Source organism: Schistocerca serialis, chromosome 12 (assembly GCF_023864345.2).
Source record: "Schistocerca serialis cubense isolate TAMUIC-IGC-003099 chromosome 12, iqSchSeri2.2, whole genome shotgun sequence".
NCBI classification, from domain to species: Eukaryota; Metazoa; Arthropoda; class Insecta; order Orthoptera; family Acrididae; genus Schistocerca; species Schistocerca serialis.
This window is the reverse complement of record NC_064649.1, coordinates 12826337-12850232: the sequence shown is the minus strand read 5'-3', so window position 1 is coordinate 12850232 and position 23896 is coordinate 12826337. Positions and strand designations below refer to the sequence as shown.

At 41.3% G+C, this 23896-nt stretch overlaps 1 protein-coding gene across 1 annotated transcript; it reads right to left on the bottom strand.

Moving 5' to 3' along the window:
• Positions 1–9345: 9345 nt before the first annotated feature.
• On the bottom strand, positions 9346–23896 carry LOC126428241 (signal peptidase complex catalytic subunit SEC11A). Its single transcript, XM_050090156.1, has 5 exons — positions 23721–23896; positions 23504–23613; positions 17347–17496; positions 13550–13727; positions 9346–10964 (listed from the first exon to the last, which is right to left on the bottom strand). Exons 1-5 carry the CDS (start codon positions 23766–23768, stop codon positions 10914–10916), a joined length of 537 nt encoding a protein of 178 aa, XP_049946113.1. The 5' UTR covers positions 23769–23896; the 3' UTR covers positions 9346–10913.

The following is a 23896-nucleotide window of genomic DNA, read 5'->3' as shown; positions in this document are numbered from 1 at the left end:
ACTTTCGACAACTATGTCCACTGTCACCACTGGGAGTAAAAATCACCGACAGCCGGGGCTGTCGATATTTTCTACTTACGTAGGCACGATCGTAGCCTCCGGCTCCAACCGGAGGGGGCCAAAGAGGTTCGTACACGGAAGGTGAGCCGGCAGCTCCAGCCCGCCGCGGGACCGAGTGATGTCGAGTGGCGCAGAGCAGGGAGACCGGCGCCACGTTTCAAACTGCCATTCCCACCTCGGTACTAGCATCGAGCATTCGTCGTAGCCGCCTTCCAATATCTAAAGCCCACCCCCGCACCTTATTAGGTGTGTACCCCTGCTCTCTGTTAAAAAATCTCATGCACTTCCTTTATAATGGGAGCTGAATATGTTGCTGCACAAGTCAAGGCTGTGGCCTTGTCAGTCTGTATTTTGTGTCCATTTTCAAGGCAATGCTCAGCTATGGCCAACATGTCGAGCTCCCTTTTTCACAGTCGCTCGTGCTCAGTACAGTGCTCTGCAACTGCATGAATTGTTTCACCTATATAGATGCTGCCTCAGTTGCGAGGTACGCCATACGCACTGGACACAGAGAGCAATCTCACCTTTAACAGGGTGCAGCATAACTCATATGTTGGGGACGGACGGGAACACTGGTCCGGTCCACGTCTCTGCAGCACACGTGCTAACTTGCTGTCGTTGCCCCACAGTACGGCTCGGCTCGTGCGTAGAGATGTTGGGATTCCGTTATAAAGGCAGCAGCTGAGATTAGAACAAATGGCAACAATTTTAACAGAAGCCAGGCATACACACTTAATAAGGCACGGGGACAGGCTCTGGGTATTGAAAGGAAACAGACGGGTGCCAGACACTTGTAGGTAGGTGGGAGCAGCAGTTCTATATGTGGTGCCGCTCCAACTCGCTCGGTCATTCGATCCCACTGTGGGCCACAGCTGCTCGACTCACCTTCCTCTGATTCGTGTCGGTGGCTGCAATTGTGCCTACGTAAGTACAAAACCGTGACAGCCCTGGCAGTCGGTGACTTTTACAATTGACGACTACGGTGGAGACAGTCGTCAAAAGCTCGAGTATTTTATATAAATTGACAAAGATTGCAAACTGAGACTTTCTTCAGACGCGCCACTGCGAAAGACTCGGAGGACCGAAGACTGATAATGTCACTAGTTTTCAGATGAATCCTTCCTGAGAGCTGTGAAGTATATGCATTATGTGCACTTGTACAGTTAAATTGTCTGAACTGACTGCATTGTGCTGACATTGCAACTGGACTCAGTGTGCACAATGTAATCAGTTGCTACAATGTAGTCATACAGGGGCACGTATTACATGTATTTTACAGCCCTCAGAAAGGATTTGTGCAAAAGCTTGTGACATTCTGTTTTCTTTAAGTGCCTGTAGGAGACTCGGCACCTCAGCTATTTGACGAGTTGTTACTTTTACTCTTTGAATCTGTATTACTAAACAGCTAAACCCATTCGTGCTTCCTAGTTGCAGAGTGCCTAACTAATGGCTTCCAGGGGCAACAGAAATTTGATTTTCAGTATTTTATATAATTACTGACAGAATTTAAAATGCTATCACTCTGCTCATTAAGAGGTATATAATCTTATGGTAAGGTGTAACACAGTAATACATCACAGTGTGTACACACCTTGAGGTACACAAATTGAGTTAGCCAAGCTACATTCATCTAGTATTAGAGAATTGGAGCACTTAGTAACAAACTTTTCATAAAAGTTTGAAATTACGTGTAACTTTTTCTGACTTACACTGTCCATAAAATGATGAATGGAAAAAATTTTTGTCACTTTCTCCATGTTCACTGTTCATACAGTAAAATTTCAGCATCAGGGATGACTTTTAAATTAATACCTCTTTACTGCCAACTCCACTTGCAACACATTATGCAGACGCTATCCACTTGGACCACTGAATGTACCTGGCAAATTATGTCACTGCAGGACACACAAGTCAGGAGATAAAATGTTGTAAGCATTGAGACGCATGAGGAACTAGCTTTTGCATAAAATGGAGTGCAAATTAGCCAGACTATATTGCTCCGGTGTTTGATAATGAGAGCACTTAAGGTTTCCAACCGCCCCCCCCCCCCCCCCCCCTCACATGGACCCAGTAGGCCACGTGACTCCATGACCCAAGTCATCCGTCGACACACCACACGTTCCAGTAGCAATGTTGGAGAGGCTGATGATTTCAGAGGTCACCTGCTCAACCATCACATCGATGTTACTGTGTGGGGGAGATTCAACAGTGACAGCAGAGGTGAAAGTTTCCCAGTCCGCATTGTTTAAAGCCCATCTGGACAGGCATCCGTGCGGATGCCGGGGCAGTGACAGGAAGATGGGGAAGTGGTCACTACCACACAGGTCGTCATGTGATCTCCAGTGGACAGATGGGAGGAGTCCTGTGCTGCAAATTGATAGATCAATGGCCTTGTAACTACCTCGAGCCACAATGAAACATGAGGCAGCCCCAGTATTTAAGTGGCAGAGATCGAACTGAGACAGTAAAGTTTCGACATATCTGCCTAGGCCAATAAACATGGTACCACCCCACAAAGGGTTATGGGCATTAAAATCTCCCAAAAGTAGGAAAGGTTTAGGGAGTTGATCAATCAGTGCAGCTAATACACTCAGGGGTGTTGCACCAACTGGAGGAAAATATATATTCTGACGGCCACGGCTTCAAAGGGGCACAGTGTCACTACAGACTGAGTTTACGACATAAACACAAACTCCACCTGACACTCGTTTATAGTCATTACAGTTCCTGTAATATCCCTTACAGCCACGGAGGGCAGGGGTCCACATTGCCGGGAACCAGGTTTTCTGGAGGGCAATGCAGATAGCGGGTGTAAGGCTGAACAGTTGCCATAGCTCAGCTACGAGGTGGAAAAAACCGCCGCAATTCCACTGGAGGGTGATGTCATCATGAGACTGGGAAGGCATGAAACATTCAATGAGGCAGTTTACGCCGAAGAGTCACCTGCTGCCACTGACTTATTGCCCGAGCAGTCTATATCCATTGTCTCTGAGGGTCTGGCGAGATCTAGGTCAGCAGCAGATGCCAGAATTGCCACCCCATCCTCAGACGCAGAGCTTGTAGGTAGCGGTGGTGTGGGTGCCACCATAATTTCCTTGGTCTTAGGGGGTTTTCTTTTTGGGTTTCTCTCGCTGCTCCTTGGGTTTCCCTGGCTGGGAGGACTTCACTGATTCAGTCTCCGGGACTGATGATGAGTGTGAAGCCCTGCGATCAGCTGCTTTTGAGCTTTTCAGCCACTGGTGAGTGTCGTCTTTCCCACTAGCAGAAACCTGGGGAGGGAATGATGCAAGGGACCCCTTCCTAGTGAGAGAAGCCGAAGAAGACTTACGCTTCTCTGGCTTATAAGTCAGGATGGATGTCCCTGATGGTGGGGAGGGCGGGGTATTGCTCCTGAAGTAGGCAGTGTGTGGGAGCAATGGGAAGGGAAATAGCCCCTACCATCAAGGGGGCAGGTGTAGTCTTCTGGCTCTGAGAGGTGACTGGGGTTGGTGGAGCTGATGGTGCCACAACTGTTGTAGCGGCGGCGTAAGACGATGTCATATGTAAATGATGCAGGGGTTCATATTTTCTAAGCCTTAGTGTAGGTCAGTCGGTCCAGGGTCTTGTACTCCACGATTTTCCTTTCTTTTTGGTCAATCCTGCACTCTGGTGAGCAAGGCGAATGGTGCTCTCCACAGTTGACATAGATAGAAGGCGGGGCACATGGAGTATTGGGATGTGATGGGCACCCGCAATCTCGACATGTGATGCTGGAAGTACAGCGGGAAGACATATGGCCAGAACTTCCAGCACCGCATCGGAGGAGGGATATAGGGCTTTACATCACAGCGGTAGACCATCACCTTGACGTTCTCGTGCAATGTATCACCCTTGAAGCCCAAGATGAAGGCATCGGTGGCAACCTGATTAGCCCTCGGACCCCGGTGGACACACCGGATGAAATGTACACCTTGCTGTTGGTGTGCAGCTCATCTTAAGACTGCAGAAGGAAGTCCCTGTGAAATATGATACCTTGGACCATATTTCAGCTCTTATGGGGGCATGATGGTTATAGAAACATCCCCCGGCTTGTCTCAATTGAGTAACGTCCGTGACTGAGCAGAGGATGCTGTTTTGATCAAGACTGATCCAGATCTCATTGTGGACAATCCCTCCACCTCCCCAAACTTGTCCTGTAAATGTTCAAGAAAAAACTGAGGTTTCATCATCATGAAAGATTCCCGAACAGCTCTCGAACATACAAAGTACCAGGACGAATAAGGTCCACTGCCATCCTTAGCCTGACGTTCCTCCCATGGTGTGGCCCAGGGAGGGGAGCGATTTGGGGTCATACTTCTGTGCGTTCAATTGAACTCATGAACGCTTAGATTGCTGGTGTTTGACCACCAGCAAGAGATGATGGACTATGACGCTTCATCGTGTGTCATCCTCCATGATGCCACCCACTCTGACCAGGGGCCATTCCCAAGGGTGCCACCCAGCCACCTGGCAGGATGGCCATTGCCGAAGTCCCGATGCCCTAGGGGGATGGGCATCTACCCCTTGGCATACATGGGCAGTTTACGGCACAGGCATTAACAGAGCAATCCCTGTGTGGTCAGGAGCTACAACCAACAGGGTACAAGGCGGCCCCACCACAACGGACTGGCTACGGTGCTGGATATCGGGTGCAAATAAGTCCATGGTCATCATCAACGCAGAAAGCGACACTGCATAGTGCATGGTGAAAAATGCACCCAGGAAGTTGACCTCACCCAAGAGATGGAAAATGGGCAGGACCTCAATGCACAATGGACACGATGCACCATATAAGGTGCCCTTCCCCAATTGGCTCGCTCTTCGGGAAAATTTGGAAGAATGGAGGTCAAACCCTTCAGGGGACCATCACATAAGGGCCAAGACGTGTGAAACTCCTTTTAGTCGCCTCTTATGACAGGGATACCTCGGGCCTATTCTTACCCCCAGACCAGCAGGGGGAATTTTGCAGATATCAGACAGTGGGATTACAAGGGTTCTTTTGCACAAAGTATAGCACTAGACCCCATGCACACATGCCCTGCTAAAAACAAAACATCAATAGCAAAGTCAGTTGTGGTAAAAAACTTCATAAAATGGTTGCCAGCATATCAGAGCCATTATGCTCGAGCAAATGAAACAATGGATCTGAAGTATTTGTCACCAGACCTGGGGAAGTTACACCATTTATATAAAGCCGAGCATGATGATCCGATCTTGTACTACAAGTTTCGTCAGATATTTAATACAAGATTTAATTTGTCCTTTCATCCCCCTGTAAGCAATTCCTGCCGTAAATGTGACCTCTATAACATCAAACAGTCAGCTGACGCAATAGAAGAAAAGAGTAAATGGGAACGTCAAAGAGAGTTACATGAAAGAAAGGCCGAGAGCACGTGGTCGGGAATGCATATTGCAGTGCAGAAGAAGCGAGGCATCAGGACAATGACATGCCCGTGATTGCCTTTGATTTGATGAGGACTTTACCGACACCAGTACTTACGACGGGTATCTGTTACTGCAAGTGGCAATTGTGGATGTACTGCCTTGGAATACACGGCCTATGTACCAAGAAAGCTACCATGTATGTATGGAGTGAGGACAAAGCATCCCGAGGACTGCAAGAATTTGGATCGTGTCTTGTGCATTACATTAAACATAACATCCAAACAAAACAACTTGTTATGTATTCCAATCAATGTGGCAGGCAAAATCAGAATATAAAAACACCCTTACTGTGTCAGTTAATGGTTCTGCATGCAGACTTCACACTGGAAGTAATCCACCATAAATTCCTACTCAGTGGGCATTCATACCTGCCATGTGACCAGGAGTTTGGTATCATTGCGAAGAACAGGAAATTTCACACACACACACACACACACACACACACACACACACACACACACACACCCTGTCACTAGATGAATGTCATTATCAATACACGAAAACAACCCTTCACCGCTATGCCGATAACAAGGAATGATTTCATGTCCACAGTACATTTGAAGGGAAACATACGTAACTGTAAAGTGTCGACACAAAATAACAGGGTGCAGTGGTTCATTATTCAGTGGCTTCAGTATAGAGCAGCCTCTCTCCATACCATGTTTCACATGTACTCCAATGACCCAGATGTCCCGTTTGCTGACGTCAGTTTTGGTAAATGAGGGTTGAAAGTAACTGAGGCTCTGGACGTACTATATCCCAATGGACATGCTATTAGTGCATTGAGAAAGACGGATTTAATGACCTTGCTGCAATTTGTACCCCCACTGTACCATGGTTATTAGCCTAACTAAGACATCTGGACACCATCCCTGTAAATGATGATACGGATGATGAACATTGATGCCTCATGTGTATCTTGTCCAATGTTTTACTACAGTGTGTAAAGCAATAACGGCCTATCCTACACGATTCGTGTATTACGATCAAGTGTGCCGAAACAATAGTGGCCTAACCCACACAAAAAAGTCTAAAAATACTATTACAATTAACTCCAAGTATAGCCAATTACCTGACATCGTACCACATTTTTTATACCACGATTACTGCCTTACACATCAATTCTGCAAACGTCAATATCTTCCAGTGGCCATTCCTACAAACCAGTGTACTATGGGTTAGGCCACTGTAGCATGGATAGCCTCATATATAAGGAATAGGAGTGGACCCAAAGTTGAACGCTGTGAGACTCCTTTTTTGATTTTACCCCAGCCACTAAAATTTTCTACCTTCCTGGCACTGTCTGAACTATTCAGCACAACCTTTCGCATTCTGTCTGTCAAGTAAGATTCGAACCAAATGTGTGTAAAGCCATCAATTCCCAACTGGCGATTTATTATTATTAAAGGCTTGTACTATCTGATAAGTGAAATGTATAAATAGCATTCTCAGTCCAGCAACCTTTCTGGAATCCAAACTGTGATATGTTAAATAAGCGTGCAACTACTCTCGAGTACATTATGTTTTTGAATATTTTCAAAAAACGTCAGTAAGGAAATAGGACAACAATTGTTTAAGTACATCTTGTCACCTTTCTTACAAAGTGGTTTAATGCTTCCATATTTTAACCTGTCTGGAAAATTTTCCTGTGTCAGTGACACGGTGCATGCATCATTGATGACATTACTTGTTAAGTTGGAACAACTTTTCAGAATTCTGTTTCAAATTGCTTCAACCCCCATCCAGCTTATGTTATTTAGAATTTTTATAACTATTTTTAATGAAGGGTGTTACTTCTAGTTGGTTAAAGTTTTGTGGAATGAAATTTTCACTTTATTCTCTTGTGTCAACTGAAGCATTTAATCCTGTGTTTGTTGATACAATGTTCATCTTAATGTTCTGGGATTTTTTCAAGTAAGAATAAACTGTAAACGAAAAAATACAAAACAGTGACATGTGATACTGTGTTGTAAAAGATGTCCTGTGTCCATACAGAAAAGATTTAGCACCATGTTACATCACACAAGAGCCCAATAGGTGGGAATTCAGTAACACCACAGGCTGGGTTTCTATAACTTCATGTCTCCATACTTACCTTTCGCTGTTTAAAAAAGTACGGCTGTCACCAACCTGAAGGTTAGCTTGGACACAACACTGCTTTACAAGGCACCGTCCTATTGGAGATGGCATGCCTCCGCCTTTCTCTGACCCCACAGACCCAGTCAGTTATAGAGGAACTAACAATTTAGCCTGGAATCTGAACCGCGGAGGTACTCAGCATTAGTCATATTAACAAACATGGCCAGAGGTGAAAGAAGTGATTAATGATAGCTGAAAATCCTGGGCCCGACAGGGTTTAAACCTCAGACCTCTGGAGCCATAATCTAGCACTTTATGACTGGGCTACTGAAACATCTATTCTCTGTTTATATAGTTCCTTCCTTTCCTTGTTCGTTCTTAGCCTGCATTGCACATTTTCTAAGCATGTGTTCAAGCTTACCATCAATTTTCTGACATGCTTACTCTTCCTTTCAGCAAACATGTATGGCCCTGGTTTGAATGTTTTTTGCATTCTTTTTCATTGTAAATACTCGTATCTCTGTCCCAGTTCTGTCACATAATAAAACTGGAAACTTTCAGATTTTTATTCTTGTGCAAGAGTTTCAAGAAAATACACGATACAAACAATAATGAAATCCAGTCACATGTGCATATGCAGATGATACTGCAAACGTTAAAGAGATGTAAACACTCTTAATGAAATGTAGGCAATAACGGAAGCAAGAGGGGCAAAAAATAATGTCAAATAGATGGCAATGTCCAATTCTAAGGCAAGAACACCGCCACATGACCTGAAGGCCTCTAATAAATGTTTTAAAGCTGTCAGCTGCTTCCATTATTTATGTGTCCTCTAAAGCAGTAATAATGAGACAATGTATTAGAGAAAGGATACAAGCAGGAAACAGAGCCTACTAAGCAAACTAACAGGTATTCTAGAACACACTACTTACAAGACCAACTGTGTTAAGAGAACTATTCCCTTGTGTGGCCAGTTCTTACAGATGGTCAGAAATTTGGATGGTAACACAAGCAGATATGAATAAACATCGAGGCATTCGAGAGGAGAATCCTGCCACAAGTTTATGAGTCAGAAGGTTAGAAATAAGGTACAACCATGAAATACAAGAGCTTATACAAGGGACAGATATAGAGAAATTTGTTAAATCTCAACAAATATGCTGGTTAGAAAGTATGGAGAGAATGACAGGAGGCCTAAATGAATAATGAAAGGCAGACGTATTCCACCAAAAGGAATGGTCGACCAAGAGCTAATGACTGGACAAAACAGGGCCAAGTACTTTAGCAACTTAACTACCCAAACATGACTCACGACCTGTCCTCAAAGCTTTACTTTCACCAGTACTACTTCTCCTACCTCCCCCAGGCTGCTGTAGCTAAGCCATGTTTCTGCAATACAATTTCTTGCACGAGTACTAGTCCCAGGTTTGGGACCTGGTCCAAGATACAATTTTAATCGTGTGTGCGTTTCAGTTGTGCTGAAATGTTTTCACGGTATCTACAACCAACTTTTTCATTCAACCTGAAACCGTTGCCTATATCACCTGTCTTACTTCTATTTGATCAAAAACATAGCTCCATCTCGTAATCTCCCTCGTACAGAAGTCAGCTGCTTTCACACATTATTACACAGTGTTTTGGGATTACCTTTTTTAATTTTTTGCTTTTGCCATTGTGGAAGAACACTAAGGGAAGAAAGGTAAATGCAGTTACACTGATATTTTTCAACAGTTGGAAATTCATTTAAATGCTCTTTTCCTTTTGTTCACATTTACAATTTTCCGATGCTCATTATGAACTGATCACAGCAAAACAGGAAATGTTTCACCTTAAAAATAAGATGACACACGTGACCAATAACAGAAAAAAAGAAAAAGCCTTCCTTCATTTACAATGAATAAATTACAAACAACTGAACAATTTCACAGCAAAAATTTAAAAAAAAAGTTTTATACATTTCTGATGCATATGAAGCTCATTTGAACACCTAGGAATGACTTAAAACAAACTGCATCTGCAAAATTTATAAAATTGTACAGATATGTTTTTAAAGATCACCTCATGTATAATGCTGACTGCCACAAAATTGCACAAAGGGAAGAATGAAAACATTTACACTGCACATATAAAGAGCTTCACCTCACCTGTTCAAAGAATTTTCCGTAACAAGTCTGTAAAGTCAATTCCTCATGTAGTCCCCACATTACGACAGCACCACCATAAATAGAATGGCAAACTTGGTACACTTCCTTATACAATTTTCTAACTGAAATATCTCAGAGAAGTCAATAAAATAATGACTTCCATCTGAGGTTCTATAAAGCCCAAACACAAATTTCTCATCTGGATACTAGCTATTAGTCATCATGATGCAAATAACACTTCAACTGTTCTGTCTCACAATCAATCATTTGACAGTTTTTACCATAATAGTAATAATACTAACAGTAATAAGGCAATTATTAGGGCTAACGCAGTATTGACAATCATTTGTAGCACCAATGACTTACATCAGTTTTAAAGATGGTGCATTTAGATTTTAATAGAGGAGGATGAACAATAACTAGTACCCAAATTAATTTTCAAATTCACTCTAGTTATCAGCTACCAAAGTATGAACACTTTGTAAGAAACAATGGCTCATTTTCCTATAGCAAAAGACCACACTGCAGATAAAATTTTGAAACGTGATCCAATTCTGATAAAACCAAGACATACATACATATAGAAAATGAATGGATCTGCCTTGCCACATTTAAATAAACAAGCTTCCTAGAAATATAATGTGTATTTTTAGCTGGTCCTGATAACCACCACAGTAACGTTCTATGATGATACTGCCCCAAATTAACAAGAATGCCGGGAAAAAACCATAAAACAGAATTATTTTGTGGCCCCCATTTTTACACAAGATCTAGAGCCCTGCAGTCTCCAAGCACATGGGAAGCTCTGTAAGATTAGCAACTACAACACAACACAACACATTACACCCATACATACATAAAAAAAGGTCACCTTAACAAACACAGAGTTACATACACACATAGACACGTACAAGCCAGACTCATTCTTGCGAAGTGTTCATGTGACAAGTTCAAGTTGTCATGTTGTGGCCACCTCCCCAGCAACTGGAGCAAACGTGCTCGGTGACATCCCGTCGCCTTCCTCTCGGGAAGGCTAAACGTATCACAGGTGGTGTCGCTCGAAAGCCGGCGTCCGATAGCATTGCGCACGGGCTGCAGTGGTGAGGAGAAGTCGGTGCAGGCGGCAGGCCACACGGAACGAAGTGCCGCGCACGCCACACCCCTCTACTATTCTCGATGTACCAGCACATACAGTCCGAGACACGCCAGCACAGCTATCTGTAAGCCGAAGGAATCGAGAAAGGTCAGTTTAAGACATTTCATTTGACAAACACATACTGTGTGAACTTTTAAGATTTTTCTCACTTGCTTCCATACATATATAAGCTGTAGTATGTCCTTGTTTCTTCACTTGTTCATTCTTGACTCACCCATGAGTAAAACAAAATTGTGGCTATTTGTGCTGCTCTTTTTGGTGTGCATTCAGTATACCCTGTTACTCCTACTTTGTACTGTTCCCATAACTATGAGCAATATTCTAGGTTGGGTACAAAAAGTATCTTGTCAGCAACCTCCTCTGTGGATTGACTGCGTTTCCCTAGTCCCATGAATCAAACTCTGCCTTCTGTTTCATCTGTGACTGAGCCTACGTGATCGTTCCATTTCGAATCCCTATAAAATGTTACATCCACTCCTTTATATTAGCTGATAGATTCCAACTGTGACCCACTGGATAGTATACGAGGTGTCTGAGAAAAGTAATGAGTCTGACAACACTGCAAGCGATCTGCAATGCTGTGTCGTTCTACTTGCATAGACCAGTGTGTTCATCCCTTCCAGATGCTCGTGTTGATCAACTTGAGAGGATTGTCAATGACCACAAAAAGTTCAGTTGTGTGCTCATACATGATAAAACCTTTATTTTTTTAGTATGGATCCTGAGACATCTCCTTGACCAAAAAAAGCTTGAGTGAGTAAATCAAAGATCAAAACAATGCTGATTTCATTTTTTACAGTAGGGGTATCATGCTTAAAGAATTTGTTCCTCCAGGAAAACCTGTCAACCACATGTTTTACGAACATATCCTCGAACGGTTCAGGCACTGCAGACAAGTGTGTGCTGCATCACGACAATATCCCATGTCAAACGACCACTTCCCTCACAGAATTTTTGACCTCAAAAAGCATTCCTGTGGTTCCACAGCCCCAATATTCAACTGAACTGAACCCTTGTGACTTATTTATTTTCGCGAAATTGAAAAATGTCTTGAAAGCATGTCATTTTGGAACTCTGGAAAACAGTCAAAAGAATGTGATCAACAGGTTAAAGGTCCAGCCACTTCAAGCCTTTCAGTTGTGTAGCTGCTGAAGGGAACAACTAAGTAGACAACACTGTTGTTTGAAAAAAATAAAGTGACAGACAAAAAGTCGTCTCATTACTTTTCCCACACACCTCGCAGTCATACACTACTCTGATCTCTTTTCCTCGTTCTGTGAAGTGCACGATTTGAAATAATACAAAGATAATATGACTAGACATTTATCGAGCTTATTTTCAGACTATGCTTCATTATATGTAACTGCACAATCTGCAAAAGTCTGAGGTCACTATTAATATTATCTACAAAGTCATTAACAATACAACATATTTCCCTGGAACACACGTGAATTTAATTTATCTGCCTATGACTCTGCATCCAAGTTAACATCCTTGCTACCAAGAAATCTTCAGTCTGGATAAACATCCCATTTCATACCGTGTATGATCATGCTTTCACTAACAAATTTGGTGTAGTACTGACTCAAATGTTTTTTGACTACCGTATACACTGAGAAAGTCTGAAAAAACTTCATTAGTAATACCTGAACTGTACCAGAGTTGTGTGTTTCCTTGTTTCTGGGAACTCTTCTCCTGATGTTGAGACACAGATTATCCTGTTACTATTTCATCAATTTCCTGACATTAGATTGTTGAAGTCGTCTATGAAGGCTCTTCTCAATACCGCTTTTTTAAATTTCCATTAAAAACAAAAAAGGGCAGTGTCATAATTTGGCAACTATCAATTTTAAAATTTAGTTGTCTCAGAATTTGCCACATTGGTTGCTATAGGTTGACACAACCAGATCTCTGTGTTTAAACAGTTCTGAATACTTCTGGGGTGGCCACCATGTATAATGCACAAGTAGCTCAGAAGAATGCAGCTGGGTAAACTCATTGAACACTGCTGATACCTGCAACTTGAAGATCTTCCTAGTCGGTCGTCATATTCAATACAGCCACGATGAGCTTTGAAACTGAAGAACTATTGACAACCTAGCTTCACCATTTCAAACACTCACTCACTCACTCACATAAATGAAACTTCTGGACAGACAAAACAAAGTGCTAGACTGGGACTTGAACCCAGACACTCCAGAAATAGTGTTACATCTGAACTATCCAAGTAGTACACCTTTGAGGGCAGGTCGTGAGACATGCCAGTATAGCTCAATCGGTAAGAATGTTTACTGCTAACGGCAAGTTCTCGGTTCAAGACCACAGGGCTAAAACGCCGGGAAGTTGCAAAGCAGTGCACGCTCTACTACAGAGTGAAGATTCATTCTGATTTCTGTGAAGGTTTTGCCTACTTTCACACAAAACTTCACATTTCTATCTGCCCCCATCGAGAAATCACCACATACACTATTATCATATTTCACTGAAATAACAATGATCTGAAACTAAACAACAATGTGGAACAATAAGGTCACTTGGGTGTGAAGTCCAATACAGTGCTCTCTCTTTTTCACATTCCTCACGTATGACATCACAGTTACTCAGATCCCACAATTACAAGAACATAACAAATTGTGATTATACTGACCTTGAATTTAGGGTATTCGTTCATGTATATTGTGACCATGCCAACATACGGAAGGAATCCACGGGCCCGCCCGACGACGTCCTTCTTGGTCAGCCACATCTGCCCACGGGCGTACAACCCTCGGTCATTCACATTATTGTTATCACCTTTTGTCAGAAACTTTACAGTCCCATTCTCTCTGCCAGGCAACAAGGCATTGGAGCATTAGAGATACAAAAGTACATATCTTAAGTTCATTTACAAATAATTTCACTATGTTGTTATAAAAAGGAGATCCTGTATCATCAAGTTTTCAGATCCAAAAACTGAGAAAACAGAGGAGTATACGTTAATGACACATATCTGAACTACCTTTGTTCTGCTGACGATATTGTATTGTTTTCCTCCAGAGAACATTAATTTTCACTCCTAATGAAAGCATTAACTGAGCAAGTTTAAAAGTATGACAGAAAATAAATTATAAGACTAAAATAATGTATACTGTTCATGACAAAGTAGTTCCGGCTCATATGCCCACACAAAACAAAAACGAAGGGGTACATTATGTGGATCAAGTGGAGGTGGGGTGGCTGGGAGGGCACAAAAGAGGGAGGGAGGAATGGATGGGTGGGGTGAAGGTTAAATTTGTCCTCCAAGTCTTTCACAGTGCCATGCCTCTTAAAATCTTCTCAGTTTATGAGTGCATCACATCAAATAAAACACTTGAGCTGTCTACAGTTGTCTCTGAAACTGTCCCATCATCATCAGGAGTAGAAACTACCACCTGCCAGGGCAAGCATATTGTTCAGGTAATGTACGCACAATAGCAGCATCTGGAACCTTTGAGAGGGGCCGAAATGATGTATCGACAGGAAGGCGAGTTGGGCAGCTAATAGTAACTCCGATCTTCTATGAGTCTCTGTTAAAAATGTTGGGGTTTATTCTAATCTCAGCCGCCTCCTTTATAACTGAATACCAAAATGATAATGTATGGCTGCAAGACTCATATTTTCAAATTTTATTCCGTATCTGTTTTCCAGGCAATGAACAGATGGAATTTCGAACAAGACTAGTCACATCATTGTGAGGACGACAAAGTATAAGCTTGATCTTAACATCAAAAACCCACTTGACTGTCAACAACATTCTCGGCATTCAGTTAGATTAGATTAGTACTTGTTCCATAGATCATGAATACGACACTTCGTAATGATGTGGAACGTGTCAGGTTAATAAAAGGTGTCTATACAAGATATTACATTAAACAAAATATTACATGACACTTGGCTTTTTTTGTGGGGGTTGGGGAAATTACCCACTTACTATATCCAAAAATTCATTTAATGAGTAGAAGGCGTCGCCATTAAGAAAATCTTTTAATTTCCTTTTAAATGATATAGGAGTGGGTAGATGTAGCCACGGCAGCAGAATAGTCTGGGAGTTTGTTCAAGGTAAGCAATGTACCAAGCGGGACAGCTTAAGTTTTGACAGAACTGACCTGAGAGTCCAATAAGATCCATAGAACAGTTGTTAATTTTTTCCAACCAATAACTGGATGACAGCTGTTGTGACAATGAGTAAAGGTCTTAATTTTTCTCTAGTCCCACAATATCTGCCAATAGAGCACTGCATTAGGCATCTCTCATACGATGCAGTTCAGAACGTCAAGTTAACTACTAGCTGTATCCAGACAAAAGCTAAGCTGCCGAAATCTAATATTAGCCTGTAGGAAACCACAGCTTACTTTTATTATGTCTTGGCACCTGATAGAGGGAATGCCACTGTAGTTCTGAACACCGAGCACCACCATCTGAATGTGCTATATTTATTAGAGCAGGGATGCTCGTATTGTGCTCTGCAGAGACCTGGGGCTCCACCAAAATTATAAAATCATAAAGAACAAAGCACATCAAGTCTTGTCACACACTGAGAAAAACAGCTCTTACAAATATCACATCGATGTTCGTTTTATTTAAGTTATTTTTTCTCTCGCTGCACAACAGCTGAAAATGGGCAACAATAACACTAGGATCAAAAACTATAAACAAGATTTAGTTTACACGAGTAGATACATGGTCACTCAGCACTCGTCACTACACATGCGTGCCCCCTCCCTCCCGCCCTTCCCTGCCAAACTGTGGTTCCAGCCATTACGTCCTGCACCGGCGAGCACTTATGATAATGAAAATGCTGCCAAGTTTAAAACGGGTTCTTGATGAAACAGTAAAAATTATGTTAAACCATGCCCTCTTCACTGCCAATTGTTTTCAGTATTGTGTGAAAGATTATGGGAGCAGACATAAAACACGACTGTTCCACACCAAGGTTAGACGGTTATTCAGGGCAAGACCTTAACAATACTATTTAAACTAAAAGCTCGATTACAAGCTTTTATGACTGACATTTCTTTTAAATTAAAAGAACGTTGGATCGACAAGTTGTCCCTAACGACAAAGTACTTCCTGTACCTCAACGAATCTTAGGAGGCTACAGATGGCAGAGCAATGGGGTTCCACCATCTCCAGCAGTCAAAAACTTCTTTAAGGCCTCTAGGAGCATGCCCAGAACGCTGTGTTGTTGTGTCTTTTTGCTTCCTACGGTACACTGACATCATCTTCCTCATTTGGCATCATCGTGAAAATGCGTTTCAGCAGTTTGTGAATCACATGTATGGATCCGTTTCATGATTAAATTCACTGTTGAGATGGGGAGCTACAGCAAGGTATCATTATCGGATGTTCCAGTTGTGCGAAAGATACGAGGGCAGGTTGGTCATTCGGTGCACAGGAAACCAATGCACACTGACTGGTACTTGAATGCAAATAGTTTTCACCATCCTGTAGACAAGAAAGCAGTCCTGAACTCAGGGAAACACAGAGAAAAGATTATTTCGGATGACTGCCTACAGACTGAACTGCAGCACATATTCAGAGTAAATATTTACGGCAAGTGGGATAGTGCAAACACTTTCAAATTCCAGCAACGAAGAATGCCCCTGAATTAGCAGAAAAGGCCAAGCCGGCTGCTTTCCTGCTCCACTGTGGGCCAATGAGCAGCAAGATAGGATGTTTGTTGCAAAAACAAGGACTGAAACCACTGTTGTGGCCCACGTACAAGATATGTTACACCCTGTAAAAGACGGCATAGCTGTCCAAGTGCCCAGTGTTTACAGTGTTACCTGCAAAAGCAGTACAGATTTAACTATTTGTACTGTTGCGGAACACGTGACATATTAAATATACGAAGCTTGACAAGTCACTGTCTGGAAAATGGACATTAAGTACAATATAGAAAGATGAGAGTTTTGGTTCTTATGTAATCATATTGGTATTTTATTATAAGGAGACAGCCAAAATCATAATATACTGCAACAGTTCTAAGAGAGACCAGGGCTAAAATTCTTTGTAGGGCGTGGAGGCAGGCTTTGGGCACTGGCAAAAGCCAAGACAGATGCTTGACACTTCTAGGTAGGTGGAAGTGACAGTTTCAAATGTGATACTAGCCCTTTGCACCGCCTACACGCTGGGGCTGCTATGAGCTGCCCAACTCATGTTCCTGCACATGCATCACTTCAGACTATCTAGAACGCTCCAGATGTTGCTATCATGTCTATGAATGTGAAACACCGTGTCAGTTCATGTGTTCTATTCGAATTGATGTGGCTTGTAAACCAAGTGGATTTCTTCATTAATAGCTCAGCTACCTAAAACTTCAGGGCTGACATTTAACATCACCACCGAAATCGTTTTTCAGCAAATTGCATACAGTAGCAAGCTGCCAGTGCAAGACAAGTTTAGATTCACAATATATATACTTACTTCTCATGCAAAATAAGTACACGATGAACAATTGGAATGTCACGGCCCTCGACCTTGAACACGACGATCTCGCCAACACGGACAGGCTCGTCCTGATAATTGGTCAGGAACAGTAGGTCGCCTCGATGGAATGCAGGTTCCATGCTCCCACTGCAAGGGATGAATTTGTGTCACATATATGTTTTTATCTATATTTTCTCCTGAGGGGAAAAAAAGTCAATATGGAATGAAGCTAGCAAATTTTACGATGGGAAATTAAAATTACTTAAGTTAATCCAATGAATTTTGCAGTTTGTGATTTCATTAAAGCTGATTCATGCTGCAAGTGAATGGAACACATCAACAAAGTCTCCGCAAATGGTAAATGATCCACACTAAATGGCATCTCAAAGTGACAATGTTACATTGCACACTACTGAATGGTGAAATAAATGTTATAAGGCACTAAATGTGTTACACAGATTCAAAATTCAGCCAAGCAATTAAGAAATTGACAACTCAAGTGGTCACATTTAATAAGTAGAAAAAAAAGTAATGCATGTTCTTGCTGGAATTCCTGTGGTAAATTCTACAAAATATAGTAACCCACCAGAATAAAAGCAGCTTTTTAGTACACGATAACTTAAAATTTTTATTTGTTTGAGTAGATATTTATGAATATAAACACGGCAGATCAGACATTTCTTTCCTTTGCCTCTTGTTTTCTCTCTACTTGTGAACCGCTAGGAACCTGTATTTTTCCAGTGTTGGCAGCGACTACTTCCCTGAGATCTTGTTGATTACATGAGCTCACAAAAAACTATCCTGTTTACTGATACAAGCATAGTGTTGACTGGATGTAATCCTGAAGGCCTTCAGTCAGTTTCTGATAACACTGAAAAGACTGAGTGGTTTAACAAAAGTTGCCTAATTGTAAATTGTGGAAAAACTGTGTGTATCAACTTCCATTTCATTCCCTCATCCTGCCACGAAACTATTAACCAAAGTTTAAATAATGATATAACTGACAATGTTAAGTGCAATAAAGCTTTGGGTCTTTGGGTTCAACAGAATTTAAAACGGCATACACATATACACAACCTATCACAGGAAGTCTGAGCATCATTGTGCTATGGACTAAAAATACTGAAATCTATACAAGTAAACTCACAGTAACTAGCACTTCATATAGAGTTTAACTCGTTGCTCCACTATGGAATCATCATCTTGGGAAATTCAACTAATAGATAATAAATATAATATATAGTATATAATACATATAATATTTCAACTACAAAAAATAGCACTGAGGATAATTTGTGGTCTCAAAAAAGATGGAGTCCTGTAAATATCACTTCATAAAATTTCATGTTCTAAACATCTCGTGCCTGTTCATCCAAGAAACAAACACATTCACCAGGGAATACTTCATAAGAACAGGAAAACTTAATCCAAACCAAGGATATACACACACATTTTACCAGAGGACAATGAATATCCGGGTCAACTAAGGCGTCCGATCCCACCCATTGGATTTGACCCGTGATGTAAGGGTGTTGTGGTGTGACGTCATGACATCACAGAGTTGACTTTATGAGTTTGCTGTGTTTGTAGATGTAGTTTCGTTGCAGTTGGTGGTGTCCTCTGGTGGCGTGTTTATGGTTCACGTGTATGTGGTGTACTGGGACCATTTTGGTGTTGCTGCATGATCTGTTCAGGTGTCATCTGTGACTGGTCTTTGACAGAAATTGGTTTCAGTTAGTTAAGAATTAAGTTTGTGTTTTGTGAAAGTTATTGTAGTGCTGTTTGCTGTATGTCGCGTGATGAGTTGTTTAATTTAATTTGTTGCTGGTTTTGTTATATATGGATATGACTGATGAATATAACACTTCTCATTTATGGGCAGAAACAGGTGACGATACGCTGTCCCTGATAAAATTCTTACAGTTATTTGGGCTGTTGGCTGAAATGAAGCGTGTGTCGGCAGAACATGTGATTGGCTAGAGTTCTGGCATCTCGGACAAGGGACTGCTACAAGTGGCGATGCCTTAGGGACAACCTATAGCGCTTCAAAAGGCGTGGTACCTGGTTCGAAAGTTCTAGGTCAGGCATGTGAGAGATAGTGTTAATGACATATTATTTTTGTTATAGATCCTCCAATAGGTTTTGTGCACATGACATTGGTGTGAGTGAGAGGACAGTTTATGACTGGTTTTCATTTTGTAGGTAAGTTTGTTCTGAATATATTAAGTACAGGGGTAAGTTGGGTGGGCCTAGGGTGGTTGTGGAGGTTGAAGAGTTGCAGTTTGTGAAGAGGAAGCATGGTAGGGTAAGTCTCCGGTTGGTTTATGGGTGTGGGGGGGCTGCTGTATCAGGGGGTAGTTTTTCTGAGTGTGTTTTTAGGGTTTAGGAGGGGCGAATGAAAAGGGAATTGGTGGGATTAATTGAGGAGTTTATAGAGGAGGGTAGCACAGTAGTTTGCAATGCTTTTTCATCTTACAGGGGTTTGAGCCAGAGGGGGTATGATCATTTAGTTGTTAACCATAGATTAGAATTTAAGAATTATGAGACTGGGGCATGTACAAATATGACAGGTTTTTTTTTTGGGGGGGGGGGGGGGGGGGCAGTTAAGTCAGTTATTTGGACGGGGAAGAGGCACTCTTCTAACCTTCAGTGTCATTTAGATGAGTATTGTTGGCGGAAGAGCGTCCTTGGGGATTATTGCATTTTATGGGGTTTTTAAGGTCTATTAGTAAAATGTATAGGCCGAAGGTGGTTGGTTAAGGATGTGTTGTGAGGGGGAGGGGGGGGGGGCTGCAGCTCAGGTGGTGGGGAGAGGGGGTGTAGTTGTTGGTAATGTTTGTTGTAGGTAGGTAGGTAGGTGGGTGGGTGGTTGTTATATGTTTATGTTGTGGAGGATCTGTTTTGTTGCAGCTGTTTTTGAGTTGTAGCGTGTGATTGAGAGTTGTTTATTGTTTGGTTTTTATTTGTTGATGGATCTTTGATTTTGGGGGAGAGGGTGGGAGGGGGGTTGGTAGGTTGTGGGTGGGTTGGGACATTGTGTGTGTGTGTGTGTGTGTGTGTGTGTGTGTGTGTGTGTTTTTTTTTGGGGCTGGGGCTGTGTGTGATTGTGGTGTCTGACCTAGGGTGTAGTGCCGGAACTCTTTTGTGGTAAGTAGTAGTTTTTTGCGTGTATTTTTCGTGTGCTATGATGGTTGGTGGGGTATTTCTGTGTTGTTTGGTCGGCGGTATTTTCTGTGTGTGTAGGTGGTTTATGTTTTGGTATTGGCACTTGGGGTTGATTTAGATATCTTTGGAGAAGTACTTGATTTAAATTTTTTGGTATCATTAGTTGTTTTTGAGCTTTATAGGTAATGGGAAGTGTTTGATTTCAATATGTTCTCATAGATATGTGTGTTTTGGTATCATGAGCTGCTGCTGACCTATATAGGTGAAGGGAGGTGTCCGATTCTAATGCGCGGTTGTAGCTATGATTTTTTGATATTGTCAGCTGCTGTCGACTGATATAGGTCAAAATTTGGGAATTTTGTGTTAATCAATTTATGTCGTCGTTTTGCAAGGTTTGGGATGGTGGTGTGTTTGTGTGTGTGTGTATTTAGTTTGTCCCCACCCAAAAACCCCCAATTTCCCATGCTTGTCCTGTTAGTTTGATTATATTTTTGGAGGAAGATGTTTATGTTGGTTTTTCGATCTATTTTCATGGTTGTTATATAATGGCGTCATAGGCGCCATACTGGAGTCATGGTGAATGGTCGTTCCCACAATATTTGTGACATCGTGGGTCAGAGCAGACGGGTGGAATCGGACGCTTCAGTAATTCCAAACATCCACCAAATCTTTTCGAGGACAAAATCATACTAAACATCTATAATTCACCTTGGTGTCATACCACACAATAAGATTGTAGATCAAAAACTTGCTCCACATCACGTTTTTAAAAATAAACTAATGGCATTTCCAACAAATCATTGCTTCTATTTGGTACAAGAATTCTTGGAAGTGAAAAATTAAGAATTTGTTAATTAAATATTAAAAACTAAATGCAAGCTGAGTTGTCAAACAAGAAACTTCTGCTTCCTTTGGGAAACACTGTGATGGAGTGTAGAACATTTGCAGGTAAAACAGTAGCCTACAATTCTACAGCATACACGTACATTTCAGTTACACTTCTCACAAGTTTAACACTTCTTATGCATGTAAACCTTTTATTAGTAGTAAATGTCATTGTCTGTGCATTCTTAATGGTAAATTTAATGTATTTTTGAATGTTATTTTCCTCCCGTTTTATTTCCAGTGATCATTTTCATCATTTCTGCGTTTCAATGAATCTTTGGGTAAATTCAAGAGTGGCACTATTTGCCCACATATTTCTTAGTTGCTCATATTCATTACTTGTATACTCTGTGTGTTACTACATTCATTAATTAGCATGTTTTCTGTTTCCATTCTCACTGTGTAATTTTTAGAGAGAACAATGTTCTGAAAATGCTTCTTTCTTAATTAAAATTAACTTGTCTTATATTATGCGTACTTTTTGTACAATATTTAATCCACAAAATAAATAAAAAATACATATACATTCCAACACCTTTCTCCTATTATGCACTTACCCTAATCTATGTAGGCCTTGCCACATTGGCATGGTGTTTTTTAAACTCATCTGCAAACCCACGTCATCTTCCACTGATCCAAGAAGAGTTAAAAGTCTTTGCACATTACTTGAAGATAATACTTCCATAGATTCTGATTAAATATGTCAAAATATTGCCCAAATACATGCAAGAGTGCCCGGGAGTTTAGTAGCACACTACCCTGTTCATCTTCTGATGGACACGATTATTTCTTGTTAACGCTGTGCAATATGTCAATGAGGGATAACCATTTTCCTTGAATGCAGGCTGTGTGCCTCAGTGCCTTTGGCAGATCATCTGCACAAAGACGCAATCTGTGAGTGGAACATAAGCATTCAAAGAACACACAAAGCTAGGGAAGGGTGACAGCCACATTACACCTCCAAAACTGATCAGAAGGCATAAGTAAAGAGTAAATTCTATGCTTCGACAGCCTATCAACTTTCTACCCAATTTAATGTCTGGTTGCAGTACACTGACATCTTTTCCCACTTACATAGTGAATCTGATATTATATAATAATGTAAAATTTGCAACAACCATTTCTTGTCTGTTGGGCTGTATATCCATATGCCTTTTAATTCAACAACTGCTGACTCAAATGTAGTTTCCAAAATGCCAGTCTTCTAGCAACACCTACATATACAACATATGGTGCCGAGTGCAATGTGCTTGTAACAAACGTATTTTGACCGTCATTTGGCTAACTACTGAAAACAACAAAAGACTACTGCACTCCCTGAGGTTTATAAATAACTGGGAGTTACAAAACTCTCTTTAGAGCAACAAATAAACAATTCAGCGATGTTCCCATTTGAGTAATGTTTGCCCATGCAGCTATGTTGCATCAATGACAAAGCCATTAGAGATGATCAATATTAGTCTGACAACAACAATTACAGAAAAAGAGGTTCGAGTCACAGCCAAGCATTCACTTTAGCTGTACAAGATAGGTATGTGTAACAGCATATTTAGCTACTGCGTAAAAGATGATAAATAAAAAAAGTTACAATACTGTGATGTCAATTACTCACACAAAGCAGTCAATGCTTAAAGAAATAATACAATAGTTTTACGTGGGCATTAGCTCACTTTCCCTCTACACCAATCCCACTGCTTATACAATATTCAAACACACATACAGTGAGAAACGCTTATAACATTACTGCTGCTATAAGCGCACACCCAAACCAGTAAAGAGCAGGCAAATTATTAAGATCAAAATTTTTCCATTAAGTTCTTTTTAAACATTAGTTTGCCTTCGAGTGTTTCCAGTAACGAAGTGTAATATTTCATACGTAATACATATTAAGCTGAAGATACTAACACGATAGCACCTCGCACTGACACTACTTCAGACGCCTAAGCGAGCAAAACTGGCGTCTCCTGCTTTTATACTGACCTACAAAATTATCTATGTCTCTGCAGAAAAAGTAAATTATCATCACTTCAGTCACAGTCACTTGAGAGGCAGTGTTATTCACTAACAAATCATCAGAACACTTGAGAAGGTGCCAAATACTGACCTTAGTACGACTACTATTGGACTTTCACTGCCTGTAACAACCATAAGACCTTTCCATATCATAAGCGCCGACGATACTATCATTCCGAAACTCAGGACTTGGTAGAGGAACTGAAAAAGAGTATTCGAATTAATAGTGAACAGCTATAAACATATGCACGATTCATGGTACACATATGTAATATGTTTCATTGAGTTCAGCGTTTAAAAAAACATACCTGGCGCTTGTTCATACGCGCCACCTCGTCAAACATACTGGCAAACATTTTTGCGTCTTGGTTTTACAGGAAGTTTCCGTAAATTTCAAATGCTATCGAGCCATAAACAAAAATATCGTTCGTACACGTCAGTCCCTCTCCGATCACCACAACATTCAAGCCGCTGTGCTGCCAAC